The following is a 15,013-nucleotide window of genomic DNA, read 5'->3' as shown; positions in this document are numbered from 1 at the left end:
CATTTATGCCAATAACAATGGAAAAGCTTGCATGACTCTCCAAATGCACTAAGGCAATATGACTTTCCAATTCTGATTTTTACATTTTTATTTCTACTCATAAATCAACCACTGTTTGGCTTTTTCCCCCTCAGATTTATGGAGCTGAACAGATTCATCACACTTGTGCAGCCAAAGAGAGACAGTTGCAGCGTCTTAATAAAACTATAGAGCAGCAGAAAAAGCAGCTGAATCAGTGGAAACAGCCCACCAGTCAAACTCTGGCTCATAAGGCTCTGCTGGAGTGGGAGGTACAGTAACAGGATGCAAGTACTGTAGGTGTGTGTTTGTACTGTATCCTCTCCTGCTGTCGTCAGATCTGACACTGCTCTGTTTCTCTTCTAGGCTGTTGTGGGGAGAGTGAAGGAGGTGGCTGCAGCTCTGCAGGACTTGAAAGCCACATGTGTGCATGTTGAAAAGGAAGAGGAGCACGCATGTGATGTCACCTTCTCTGGCCAGGCAGAGAGCCTTAGCCATGCTTGTCAGGATCTTAGTGAACAGGTAAAGATAAATGTGTTACTGCAATCAGACATGTGAAAAAATAGTGAATTAAAGTTAAGTATAAAAATATTTAAGATGCCTTTTAAGATAAATTACAAACATGGCTCCTTAATTGTTAGATCATGAAAATCCAAAATCATCCACCTGCCTCTCCAGTAGATCACACGATTGTCACCTCATGCTTGTATAGAGTAGCAATTACATACAAATACAGTATATAGCATAACATTAACGCTACACTAATCAATATTTTATTATATATTTATTTATATTTTAACTTATTTGTGACCATTGGAAACATGTACACAAAATTGTGGAGCTGCAACTAACAATTATTTTAATTATCAATTAATCAGCCAGTTATTAATTTGATTAATTGACTCATGGTTTTGTCTATAAAATGTCAGAGAATAGTGAAAAATGCCCAAGGTGATTTCATTAAATGTCTTGTTTTGTCTGAATATCTTGCTCTTATTGTTTTAGACTGTTGATCAGTTTTCTATCATGTATGACACATAAAAGCTTCAAATTCTCACATTTGAGAAGCTACAACTAGAAAATGTTTGGCATTTTTCCTTTAAAAATGACTAAAACAACTATTGGATCATCAAAATAGTTGGCGATTAATTTTCTGTTGATTAACAAATTGATTAATTGACAATTGTTGCAGCTGCACAAAACTGAATACAAATGAAAAGTATTATACCATTATTATGTTTTGGATGTGTAAAGCTAAAATCCAATTAAATAACCTTCAATGCAACAAAAGATAGATAATATGTCATTGGTAAAAATGTATGACTCTCCGTGCCATTACAAACCACTAATATCCTCTTACTTACCTATCATGTAGCATAATGCACAATATTAATTGATCAGCGATATTAATAAGGTATACCTGGATTATTTTGTTGCCAGTATTCTTATAACTTAATATTAAAGCAAACCAACAAGACAGTGCATTTCTTTAAAAAATGAATATGTCCTCAGATATTGAAGAATATTTCTGACTGTCAGAGGATGCTGCGTTACCAGTCTTCATCTTGTTGTCCTGTGTGGTAATTTGCAGATGGAAGCTTTGAGACCAGCTCTACATCAGACTATGGAGGAGTGGGATTGTTTTGAGAGAAATTTGAGAGAGGTTTCTCTACACACCACTAGGGTGCGCTGTTCTCTGCAGCATCACCAAGCTCCTTTGCTCTCACTGAAGCAGACACAGGATTACATGGACCTCCTTCAGGTGAGCAGAGGCCATCGCATCATGTACACGCACACATTAAGACTTTACAGATGGCGTCATGTGCTGCGTTACTTATAACACAATAATTCTCTAATTAATTTAAGTAATTTAAAAGATTGTGCCACTTCAACCCTTCAAGAAAGGTGAGTCAAAGTCTGGAGGGCTTGATGGCTTTTAAGTTGCAAGTCAGAGAAACCAAAAAGAGTTTTTTTTGTAATCCTGCACCCTGAAACAGCCAGTCGGAGCTTTATGAAGTTAAAAGCCCCTCCATCTAGTTGACAGACTTGGTTAACGTGTGAGTTTTCATAGATGTCAAAGCCTGAGTTTTGTCAGTCTCTGTACTTAGGTTTTTTGTAAGTAAATGTACCTCCAAAGTGAAAATATGAAAGGTGTTTTTCTCTGCACAGCAACACCAGGAGAAGGCTAGACGAGGAGAAGAGCTTTGGGTGGCTGTGGACAAATCCTACCAGAGTCTCATGAAGACTCTTGATCATGGAAGAGCACAGTCACTGCGTGATCAAATGGAAGGAGAGCGAAAACGGTCAGTGACATATTCAATAGTGCAAACTCACATTCAAAGCAACAAAAAAAAAACAGGTTGGTTTGCAAAACTGTGATTCACATATATAACAATTTCAACAGATGTTGCAAGCTATTATATGATAGCTCATAATGCCATGTCTGATACATTTTATCTCCTCATGAACTTTGGGGTACATGTACACCAAAATGTAACTGTATTATTATTAAAAACACCAAAATATGATTACGACAGTGCCACTATGCTTTTATTTATAGTAGAGTTGTCAAGTCCAGCCAATTTTATTTGTATAGCACCTTTCGTACACAATGGTAGTTCAAGGTTCTTATCATCAGCATAAAAGTAATTGATCATCATGATGAAATAATCATTTTACACCAAAGTTTAAAAATACAGAAATTAACAACAATTAAAAATTATGCTGCTGAATTCTGGGTACAGTTAGAAAACAGCTACCAGATGACCTGAGGGATCTAGTTGGACTGTAGTCAGTGAGCAGGTCAGTAATATACCAGGGAGCCAAACCACTGAGTGCTTCATAGACTATTAGCAGAATTTTGAAGTTGATTCTGTGCTGTACTGGGTGAAGAGATTTACATTACAGATTTACATTACACACTTATGTACACACTTAAGTTTTCAGTCACACAAACCTTCTTCAGAGCAGGCAACATGCCAAACACACACACACACAGAAAATAACTTGTTCAAAAGTGAATATAAAATCATGACAAGAGCTTAATCAGGCAGTTGTTTGTAGTGATTCTTAGTTTCATAAGTGAATGGGAGGGTGAGCTAATATAAGTTGTGGTTGTGTCAGGTGGAAGGACATGCTGCAGAAGATTAAGGATGAACACAAGAAGACTGGAGAGACACTTTCCCTCTGGCAGGAGTACACACGCCTCTCTGATAACTGCTCCCTTCACCTGCAACGCCTGTGGCATCAGTGGGAGGAGCTGCTGAGTTCCTTGCTTTCACCGCAACAGGACACACAGGCCATGGTTCACATGCAGGTAGGTTTCAAGCAAACATGCCTGATAGCAGAAAGTGGCTCGCTTAGCCCTGATGCAGTGCCAACACGGAAATGTAATTGAAATGTATTTTAAAATGAAATTAAGTAATTCAGCTATACATCAATGAAATGGTAGAGAACTTTGTGTGTGCAGGGAAAAGACCTTTATTCAACCAGGCAAAATTATATGCAGCAAAAGAGGAGGGTGGCCTCTCTCTATCCCGCATTGACTGGTATCACTGGGTTTGCCAAAATGAATTTTCCTCAAGAAAACGTCCCTTCTTGAGTTAAAATTGAACAGCAATTGAAACACCCTCCTCCCTGGAGGCCTTCCTGACTCAACAAGGTAGACCAGTTCTGTTTCAAAACCCTGTGTTGGCCTTCACTCAAGAAACATGGAGGGTGGTCCATCAAATACTAAGGCCCAATCTGCATGCCACACCAAGAGCCTCTGTATGGTACAACAAGAAGCTATTAATAGACAAGAAATCTCTCATTTTGGGAAAGATTGTTGAACTCAGGCATGTAGATTCTTGATGACCTTGTGGAGGATGGAGGAGTTGGATCTTAAAAATAAACATAATCTGCCTCCCTCAGACTTTTGGAGATTCTTACAAATTAGACATTGTATACTTTTTGATAACCAAAATTAAACTTGTGGTATCACTGGAATTCAGGAGCTCTTCCTAAAAAGGAAACATCTATAGTTGAGGCACCAAAATTTTACAACTATATTAGAGGCACTGAGTCTCCACGGTTGGCAGGGTTAAAAATTGGTTGGGAAAAAGATAATAGTCAAGGGATCCCAGATGACACTTGGAAGAGCTTCTTGGCATACTTATTCACATGAAGCGCAATCTCAGCTAATACTTTATAAAATAATTAGTAGAAGTTACTGGAAATTGGTAAAACTAAAAAAGTAACTACTAAACTAAAAACTAAAAAAAGAGAAACTGTTTGGTGGTTGTATGTGTCTGTCAAAAATATCGATAAAAAAGAAAGAAAGATGATGGAAAAACAGGAAATTCTGGCGCACCCCGGTCAACCCCATCATCCTGTCATCTCTCCACTGTCCCCATAATGAAAGCATAAAATGCCCCAAAAATATATATATATTTAAAAAAAAAAAAAAAATTCCATGCAATTAGATGTGCTCCACCAGCCCAGTTAACAGTAGATAAACCTATATGGATGTTTGTATCTTCTCATTCTTTTATCTAACTGGTTGAATTTTCTTCATTAATGCAAGAAATTGCAGGATGCTGCTGAGGACTTGCAAAGCAGTGTGGGAGATGTGCTGGCATCTTCCAAGCCTCTTATTGGACATCTAGAACCACTGGCTGCAAATTTAATCCAATCAGAGACCAGGCTGCTTTCACGTGACATTCTGCTGCTGAACCAGGCAATGTCAGGCAAAAAGAAAAGTCTCCAGGTGAGGAAATTAATTGAATTTTTATTACAATATTATTATAAATCTGTTTTAACTCTACAGATATTTTAGATAGAGGTGACTCAGCCCAACTTCTCATAGTCCAGAAATTGGTGAAAGATGACTAACACATAAAATGATCTGTTATCTTTACATTGAATTTGTTAAGTGTCTCATAAATGGAGGCAGTTTGCCTGAAGTTTTAGTGTGAACATTACCTAACCAGAGATTACAGTCCATTACTTAATGTAATGTTCAAATTTCATAAACCCAGGCTGACATTTAATCTGTCACATTTCTCTTTGTGTGCAGGAGGATTTGGGGCAACAGAAACTATTTAATTCTCAACTGGAGGCTCTTGAAAAGCAAACACAGAATATATTGCACAAGCAGAATGTCACCATAAATAACATAGACTCTGTAAAGGTTGGTCCAAGTCCTTGTTATTTCCCATGAGTCATCTCTTCTATACAATACTTATCTATTTAAATTCAAAGCCACTGGACTATACAAGACTTGTTGATTGTGGGCTCTTGCTGAAAGACTACTTTATTTCTTGGACGTATAGCAGGATCTCTTGGCACTCAGTGAATCACTGGTTGACGTCAGGGAGATGAGTCGCTGTATGAGCCTCAGCAAAGAGCAGACAGAGAGACTGCACATGCTCAGCAGGCAATGGATCGACAGTGTGACTCGAACGTCTGACATGAACAGGTGAGAAAGTTTAGCTTTAAAATGTTTTGGGAAAACTGTAACAAAAGTGCTCACAAAACATTTGCCAACAATTGGAGAGCTGTGGTCAATATTTTTTTTGTGGAAGCTCATAAAACATTTCTGCCCTCATACAGAAATCCATAGAGTTAAGTTACATGATGTGCAATGTCGTGATAACTTGAACAGTTTTAACACAAATAAAAGTTTCTGCAAGGCAATGTGTAGTTTTGTTTTCTATTGCTATTCCAGAGAAAAATCTATTATAATAAGATTGTGTCTTAGTTTCTGAGGGAATACAGGAGATGGATGCATTTTGTAATAAGCTTCTAGTCTAAAAGAAGACTGCTGTTTTCTGTGTGAATGCCATAGAGAGCTGCAGGCTGAAAGTCAGCGTTCCCAGGACTTTCAGCAGAAATGTAAGAACCTGAAATCTATCCAGGAGAAGTTGGAGCAAGAGTCAGTACCCAGAAAACTTCAAAGTTACTCCAACCTCAAAGAGATGCTGACTGTACATCAGGTACTATACACTTAGCATATTGATTTTGTTCAAACTGAAACCTGCCGCTAAGTTGTTTCAGGACTCCACTTTTAAAAATGTCCGTTTAGTACAACACAGGGATGTAAACATGCAGTTTTTGCATCTTGGCAGCCACAAATGGCAGTGACAAATAACTTAAATTACTCCGATTTTAGTGAGTTTATCTTGTTAAGCCAAGAATCTACTCACCAGCTAGTTTTTTAAAAGTAGTGTTAAAATCTTTGTTGATAAATTGTTGATAAAGTCATTCCCACCGTACATCTGCAGATTAGTTTGAGCTCTAAATACAGAGTTCATCTGTTTAGTGCCCATGTGTTACTAGATGCCAAGCATGCTGGCATACTGAGATACTGTATATGGTAATTAGGGTGTGAGGTAGCTGAATGAATGACCTCATCAGCACAAACACTTGGTTAATATACAGTATCTCTGTGATTCTGGCAGGACAATAGGGAGCTTGAGTGCCATTTATTTTAAATGGTGGACATGAGTATTGGTGCCATTTACAAATCCTAACGATTTGTCTAAAATTGTACAATTATGAGTCAAATCAGATGAAATAGAGATTTGATCTATGACTTTTACTGTGCTCTCTCTTTCTATTCTCTCTCATTCTTACAGAGGCTTCAGGCTGAAATGATAATTGGACACCAGCTCCTGCAGGGTCTTCTCTGTGATGCAGTAGAGTGCATGGAAAAAGAAACAGGACAGAAAAGGTAAGTGATGGAAATACTCCCTAAATGACAGTTTGTTGCTGCCGCAGTAGATAACAAGCCTAAGGAGCTCATAGTTTGAGTCCTGTATGGCTAAAGTCTGGAAATCGTACTCGCATTTGTTTTTACATAATCAAAGTAAAAGCCTAAAGTTCTAGTTTTCCCTGTTCCACCCTTCATCCATGACTCCTGTTCAGGATTCAATTCAAGTTGATGAAAGGATCATGGCATTCCCTGTGTCTTTCCTCAGTCTTTTCAACTATATTGGCACTAAATTAATACTAAATAGCCACATTCCTGTGGAAAAAGAAACTGGGGAAGATACTGCACATATTAGGTGCACATTTTTCACTGAATGTAATGGTCAGTGTACACAGTATTGTATACAGTGTAGGTATAGGGCTGGATGTCAAACCTTATTATGTTTTCAGTATCTACAGTTTGAGATATATTCAGTTTGGTCCCACGCTAGAGAGAAACCCTGCAGGAGTTATCAGAGTGGGCTGGCTTGTAGTCTGCTATTTTTTCAGACCCTGTCGCCAATTAAATAATTAAAATGTGAGCTTTTCCAGCTGCATTCATTTCCTCACTTGAAATAATCACACACATTGGGTGCACACACACAAAAAAAAATGCAGGTGTTTCCTGCTTTGGAACAGCTACATGTCTCTCTCCTTGATGCTTCCTTAAATTTTGCGGTTTTTGGAAAGCTTGGGAAGCTCTTACATTTTTATGAGACTGAAAGGAAAGTTTTCTCTTCTCCCTGCTGGGACCATCAAAGGATAAAAGACGGTCTTAAAATCCTGCTGATTTTTTTATTGATTTAGCAATTGTCTGTGAATGAACCATGACAGACCATCTTCTGATTTTGTTTTATTACTTTTACTATTTCATGTATTCTTTTTGTTTAATATCCTCAATTCTTTTGTAACTGCAAATACCTAAGATCCCTGTGGAAATCAGTGAATTAGTCTCCCATTCCATATTATATTCATTATGTTTTAATTCTTGATTAGATGCCTACACGTATGTTCATATGTTCTTCTCCAAATGAAACACTGAACGTTGCATTGTTCCTGCACAGATCTGAGCTCATGACACAAGTGGCCTGTGTGAAGGAGAGATGGTTCAGCGCCGTCGCTCTAGCTGTTCAGCGCAGGACCCTGACAAAAGAACAACTCAGCCAGTGGAGGATCTACCATAGCGGCTTGAAACTTCTGTGGAAGCTGCTGAGCGATGTTGACCCTCTGCTGCCTCCTGCTGGCCACGCTCTGTGCACGCTGCAACAGCTCCTGAGCTGCACGGATGATTACCAGGTTAGCGTATGCGGATGTTGGAAAGATTTATCTTACTGTTGTAAAAACAAAATTTTAACAAATTGAATGTTTTATTGATGTATAAATGCTACACATCACACTTTTAAAGACCATAATTTCTCCCCATATTTGTTTAAGTGTGTTGAAGAGGCTCTGGATCTGCGCTCTACCGTGTACACCCAGACTTTGGATGCTGGCAGACATTTATGTGGAACTATGACAGAGTCTGAGTGTCGGAGTCAACTGCAGTCACAGCTCCAGGCCATAGAGGAGGCATGGAAACATACCGGCTCACTGCTGGCAAAAAGAAGAGCCCTGATCAACACCACTGTTCAGGTAACAGCCATATTTCCAACACTCTTATTTATTATTTTTACCCTAGGTTAATATTTTACGATGAACAACATTTTCTCAATTTTACATTATAAAATATGTATTTATTCATTTTTTTGACAAATGGTCCATATAAGTTCCAAAAGTTCCTGACAACTAAATATGAGCTCAGTAAAGTAGTATATAAAAATAAAGTGTTTACTGATCAATAAAAATCAAACAAACTGGGTAGTCCTACCAATATATCTTGAATGCATTTAACTGAAATCAAAGGACAGTAGGATACAAATTCACTGCACTGTTCAATCTATGCTAACTACAACCAAGCAACCTTGTTGATTTCTGGAAATGTCCACAGAGTCAACTTTGGCTTCTTAGTGCTTTTTGATTTTCTGTTATTTTTATGCTGTTATGATGTTGGATGTCTTATTAAACATGGTCAAAGTTCCAAAACTTGAGCTGAACATGTGCTCTCTGCAGAGTTAAAAGCCAGGGCTTCAGTCTGCTCTGAACGCTTTGTTTACAATGTTACCTCTACTTCCCTAACCCTTTCAGATCAGATTCAGGTTTAAACGTGTACGGATGTATTTTGAAAAGTTTCTATTTTGAGTAAAGAATGAGAAAAAGAAGTAAAATCCTACTACTATAGTTTGTTTACGGAGCCTCCGGAGACGCCAGCAGCTGGCCAATCGGAGCAGAGTGGGCTTATCGGGAGGGGGGCCTTAAAGAGACAGGAGCTAAAACGGCCTGTTTCATACAGAGGCTGAACTGAGGGACTGCATAAACTGCCAGTATAAGATAAATAAGGAGTTTTTTAAACTGTAAATCATGCAAAGATATTCCAGTAGAGCCCCAGAATATAAAGATAGACCTAGAAATGTGCATCATACATCCCCTTTAACTAAATGACTTAAAAAAAGAAAATCAAAAACTTTTTTTTAAAATATCGCAGATATTAGATCTTCAGCTGCTGATGTGGTTGAAAACCAGTTAGTTGCCCTTACAGCTGCTGTTAATTCTTAATCTGAAGCAATTTATCAGCGTATAGAAGAGTACAGCTTTGAACTGACAAAATCCAAAAGAAGAGCATGTGTTACAGTATTAACTTGGGAGTAGGGGGGTCAGCTTTGCATGACCCATATCCAGGACCTGATGCCACAAACACACACACACACACACACACACACAAACACACACACAGGGGACTTGGTGTGTTGCCCTGGCACAGAGCTCCTACCAAGAGGGATGAAAGAGCAGCTCAAATCTAGCTATGATCCACATCCAGAGACAGCTGGTTACCAGTGTCTGTCCCTGTCATTCCATCACTGCACAGTTCAGTGCACATATATTGTACAGTAAGACACTGAAAGACAGAGAATCTAATAAAATATAAAAATAAAATTAAAGGAGCACACCGCTTGTCCACACAGAGATTGTTCATTGTTTTCCTGTGGAGAAAAAAGAGAAATCGACATCATATTCAAGGCTGACAAACACAGATTTGTTAATTCTTTGAGTGACACGGCTGATATTTTGAGTGAATCTTTGTAGCTTCTTTTGGCTCCAAGCTATGACTGATCACCATTGTCCCACTGCTCCCCAGCGTCATGAGCTGTGTTCATTAAAACAATGGATTGTTTAGGCACCCAGCAAGGTCAGGAAAAGTTGTGTTAACCCCTTTAAGCTCAACAGGATCCACACGGGGAAAAGGAAATCCCTCCGAGCATCGTGTCAAAAATCACACAGAGAGTAGCGTTCACGCACGCAGTGGGACTGATAACAAGAGACTGACCTCAGTAAATACTGGTCAAGTGAATGAAGATTTGTAGGAATAAATTGTTGGTTTTGCTCATTTAAATTTTTGACGTATTAAGCTACCTTCTGTTTGATGGACTTCAATCACAAAGGCCTACCTTATTATATGCAGATAGAGTGTTAAATACATTTGTATGTGGAAATTTGTGAGTTTCTGGGAATATTAAAAAATGAAGAACTATGATGGCATACACAATTCTGCCTTATAGAGTTTTACAAATACATTTTTAGCAGGCACATTTGTTTGTTACTCATCCCTTTATTGTAAATGCAACAGAGAAATCAACAATAGCATGTATTATTGATGTTTTTCCTATTTAATCTGATATAATTCAGAGGTTGTTATAGTACCCCAGGTATTTACAGTTAAACAATGCTGGTTATAATGTGTCAGATGTTTGTTAGACTTTAGAGATCCTCTTTTAATGTATTCTGTTGTTTATGTAGAAGTGGACACAATGTCAAGATGAGATAACCAACATCATGTCTGAACTGGATGAGTTGAAGACCAGGCTGAAGAAGCAGCTGCCTAAAAGGCCAGAGGACTCTGAGGAAGAGACGTTCATTCAGGTGATCAGAACGTTTGTGCAGGTGTTTAAATACAGGGCTGAAAAATTAGTATTTCTACCCACTACTTATTCATTATGGGATGCAAATAAGTTTCATAACCTACTTTTTAAAGACACACACAACATTTTTAGGAACTTACCAACTTTCCCTTCACCAAAATTATCCATGTGTTGACAGTAGATTGGTGACTCTGTTGCTGTATGACAACACCACTGTATATTGAGTGGTAGTAGACCATTTACATTATCCAAAGTAAAGAAACTGATCTGTCAGTAATGAGTAGTGACTTTTTTTAATTGCTGTTACTTTTACTCTTAAAGTTTAAACATAATATGTGATTTTGCTATAACTGTAATTTACAGTATTGTTGTGCTAACTGTTGCCTGAAGCACCAGAGCAAATCATTTAACAGGAAACCAATCAGACAGTCTCTTTATATTACCAGAGCAGGACCCAAGTGAGGACAAACTTTCTTCAAAAACGCAAAATTTGCATCCGAAGCCTAAATCTTTGTATCTATGTATTATTTTGCAGGAAAGCAATGACTTAGCTTTGTGACAACCTATAATAATGACACCTTACAGTACTTGTCATGAAAAAAATAGATCCACCAGTCTGCAAGAGGGAAATTGCAGTGGAAGTATGGAAGATAATAGTTTAGTAGATGTTAAAATAGATCACCAGCATTAATCTGCTGGAAGAAAACCGAGCTGGTCGGAAAGCTGGCCAAAGTTTCCCCCACCCCTCAACTCCATCAGTATCTACCCCCCATCCCACTAGTGCGCCTCTGAGTTTACCCCCCTTTCCCTTATTTAATACCCCCATGCTTTCACTCCCCTCCCCCTTTCTACCCCTACTACCCTCCCCCTGTCCTGTCCACAGCCCTTTAATCTGGACAGTCAGAGCGAACGAGAGCAAGAAACAGTCAGAAGAGAAGCGTGTGCACACAGCTCGTTCATGGCTGTCTGACCGAGTGTTTAAGTGTGTGTGTTTGTGTGTGTGTGTGTGTTATGCAGAAGACGGACCTCTCTCTGCAGCATTTGGCCAGTGAATTGAGGGAACTGGCCACCATGAAGACGGACATGTCCCAGTATGTCGTGGCCGGTGACTCTGCTCTGCTGGAGCAGCAGCTGGAGCAACTCCACGGGCAATGGGAAGAGCTGTGTACCAAGGTGAGAACTGAAAAAAAAGAAGGAAACAGAGAGAGAGGAAGAGAGAGAGAGAGGCCATAAAACAAACCAGAGAAAGTGGAAAGATTTCAGATGGTGCAGGTGGAGAGAGAGAGAGAGGATTGGGGGGGAGTAGGAGGGATAAGTTGCCACCAGTGGTTTCTTGGCGGTGACCAGCAGCACAAAGCCTCTGCACCGCTGGGACTGAACACACACTCACACACACACACACACACATATACACACACTCATTTGTTTGATAAAAGAGCCAGCATGTGTAGGTTCATGGAGGGAAAACTACAACACATTGTCCTGTTGTTAATACTTGAGCAACTTGTTTCCCTACAAGACAAATTCATTCTTCTTAACATTTCTACTGCAAAAGTGAAGTCTTTTTCTGATTGAGTTTTTAAAGTGGTCTTTTCTCTGGTTTTATCAGAATGTAAAGAAATCTGAAGCCTTTTTTGCTGTTTATTCAAATGTTTTGAAATAGTCGGTTGACTGCTTACAGGTTGTCATGAGCTCCTGACTAGACTCAGACTCACTGTGCTGGCTGAGCAATCACATGAAACTCTGAAAAGAACAGACTGTTAATTCTGTATCTGCATTATTGGTGAAAGTAGCTCTGCTGTATACGCACGCAGGCTCAAATTCCTACAGTTAAGTCTTTTGGCTTAAACACAAACGCACTCTTGTTCTTGAGAAACCAACGGTTATGACATGCTTGGGACATTTCTGTCAGTTATTACGGTTAAGTGATAATTTGCACTCGTGCTAATTGGGTCCTCAGTTCAACTGGATGCTTCCACCCGCTCCTGTCTTGGCAGGAGTTACTGGGATTCATAGAATGCCACTATATACAATCATCAGGGTTTTTTGTTGATGTTTTGGGTTCTGTACATAGCACTCTTTTTGTTATCTGTACAACCACAACAGCTGCTCATCCCAACCACTCAATTCCTCTTAAATTTGTCCGAAAACAAATCTGAAACATTAACTTTGTGTAGGCCAGAGGATTTCTTCTAGGAAAAACCTACCAGACACTGAGTATTAATAATAATATTAATAATATTACCAAATAAAACAGCCTACATGCATACAGTATAAATTAATTGTTTTATATAAGTTTGATATGACACATTATATACTGTGTCTATTATAAAATGGACTTTTTATGACAAGCTTTTACCAAATTGTGAAATTGGGAGGGAAAAAATATTAAGTGAGGTTATTGAGAAGGCACAAACCAACTAAGCACACAAGATTTTTCATTTGTATTCATTCCTAACATGGCCAGGGGCCATGGATCTGAGCCACAACAGCTTCCTCTGCACGCCAGTTAACAGGTTGTAGGTGGGGGGGAAGCCACTGGAATGGGTCCGATGAGCAGATGGCCTGGCTGGGCTAAAGGGATTCAGGGGACAGGCTCCATTGTTCCTAGGGAAGCACAAAGTCCTCACAGGGTGACAGCAGCTCACAATGCACCCTAAATACTCCAGAGTCCAAAAGGCCCAGCAGTGTTAGTACATTAAAACCAAAGCAGGGCTAATTTAAATCAAATAAATGCCACTGAACAGTAAAATATAGCCGGTTCAAACAGGCCCCTTTGAACCTCAAAAAGATCATCAGCCCCCTCCCCGGCTGTGTAATGGGATGTTAAGCTGTCATTAGGAAAATGGACCTTGTTAATTTTATCAAACAGCCAGAATCTCTTGAGGATATCTCTCAATTCACTTGATTACTGCGATTAATGTGAGAGATTAAATGACCCTACTGCTTCCATTCAGTTCATCTGACTTTATTTTACTCACTTATATATGAAATTTTGTGTAAAAAAAAAAAAGTTAAAAAAAATGCATTTTGAAATTTATGTCAACTTTTCTTACATGTATTTTACCAGTTAATTTGCTCCCGTGCACCACACTCATATCTACAAAACATACTGTTGTGTATTAAAATTAGTTCTCAGAGTTTCCTGGATACATATCAGGAAGTACCTTATCAAAGACCCATCATTCAGACTTGACTGGAATTTCAAGTCAAAATCTACTGGCATTACTGTTACTATTTGCTTACCTGCCTGCAGCATGTTTGAAGCTTAACAGTAAACAGTACATTTCCAGAATCCGCAAAACTCTTTGAACCATCTGGTTAAAGTTTGTATTTGTGCACTGACCAATGAGCATCTGCACTATAATGATCTTTATTCCTTTTAAAGTGAAGCATGCTAACGGCTCTTAAAATTACACCTGAACACAATTGTTCATGTGTAAGGGTACCTGTCTGCTCAACATGAAATCATTGTACTGATATTTAACATTCTACACTCACATTTTATAAAGATTTCTCTCCCGGGCTTCATGTGTGCAAAGTTGCTTAATGCCAATTTTACCCCTTTGACTATTCCCAGGTATCCTTGCGCAGGCAGGAAATCGCAGATCGCCTCAATGCCTGGACCATCTTCAATGACAAGAACAAAGAGTTCTGTGATTGGCTGACTCAGATGGAGAACAAGGTGTGCTACAGTGGCGATCTGAGCATCGAGGAAATGGTGGAGAAGCTGAAGAAGGTACGAGATCTAAGGAATATTAATATCTTCCCACCCAAATACAGGAACACATTTTTGTATAGTTGTATGCAGGTATTATCTCATTCATATCACATTGTATTCACACTTTTATGAGTGATTCTACAGTATTTTCACACTACTCCCAACAATAACACAATGTACATTCTGTGTAATTCCACAATGAATCAGGGCATAGATACCACTTGTGTAGGTATGATTAAAATCCATACATACACTTTTCTATTTATAACAGATGGTGGCCAGGAATGAAAGGGCTGATTGCCCTTTGTTCATACACAACAGTTGTCCTTTCAGTGACTGAAAGCCTTTTGTACCTTCCTGTCTCATCATGAAGCATGCTCATTTAGTCAACAAGATAATAATTGGTTTGAACGTTGCAGGATTTTCTGCAGGATCTGTTTTGGGGCTGTTAGTAGAGAAAATTAGCAGCACTTTATAGTAGCTTTAATGATTTTAATATCTGAAGTCACTTCCTGCTGATAACGGACTGCTG

The 15,013-nt window shown here is 38.8% G+C and overlaps 1 protein-coding gene across 1 annotated transcript in view; it reads left to right on the top strand.

Moving 5' to 3' along the window:
- LOC137169912 (nesprin-2-like) overlaps nucleotides 1-15,013 on the top strand; it is a 90,004-nt gene that overhangs the window by 56,815 nt on the left and 18,176 nt on the right. The window contains exons 80-94 of the mRNA XM_067573340.1: nucleotides 135-290; nucleotides 385-540; nucleotides 1,610-1,780; nucleotides 2,188-2,321; nucleotides 3,142-3,334; nucleotides 4,583-4,765; nucleotides 5,075-5,188; nucleotides 5,331-5,476; nucleotides 5,846-5,993; nucleotides 6,636-6,730; nucleotides 7,812-8,043; nucleotides 8,182-8,379; nucleotides 10,639-10,761; nucleotides 11,778-11,933; nucleotides 14,341-14,499. Of these exons, the coding sequence (XP_067429441.1) occupies nucleotides 135-290; nucleotides 385-540; nucleotides 1,610-1,780; nucleotides 2,188-2,321; nucleotides 3,142-3,334; nucleotides 4,583-4,765; nucleotides 5,075-5,188; nucleotides 5,331-5,476; nucleotides 5,846-5,993; nucleotides 6,636-6,730; nucleotides 7,812-8,043; nucleotides 8,182-8,379; nucleotides 10,639-10,761; nucleotides 11,778-11,933; nucleotides 14,341-14,499 (2,364 nt within the window). The remainder of the gene's footprint in view (nucleotides 1-134; nucleotides 291-384; nucleotides 541-1,609; nucleotides 1,781-2,187; nucleotides 2,322-3,141; nucleotides 3,335-4,582; nucleotides 4,766-5,074; nucleotides 5,189-5,330; nucleotides 5,477-5,845; nucleotides 5,994-6,635; nucleotides 6,731-7,811; nucleotides 8,044-8,181; nucleotides 8,380-10,638; nucleotides 10,762-11,777; nucleotides 11,934-14,340; nucleotides 14,500-15,013) is intronic.

Source organism: Thunnus thynnus, chromosome 18 (assembly GCF_963924715.1).
Source record: "Thunnus thynnus chromosome 18, fThuThy2.1, whole genome shotgun sequence".
In the NCBI taxonomy this organism is placed as follows: Eukaryota; Metazoa; Chordata; class Actinopteri; order Scombriformes; family Scombridae; genus Thunnus; species Thunnus thynnus.
This window is presented reverse-complemented; position numbering and strand designations above follow the sequence as displayed.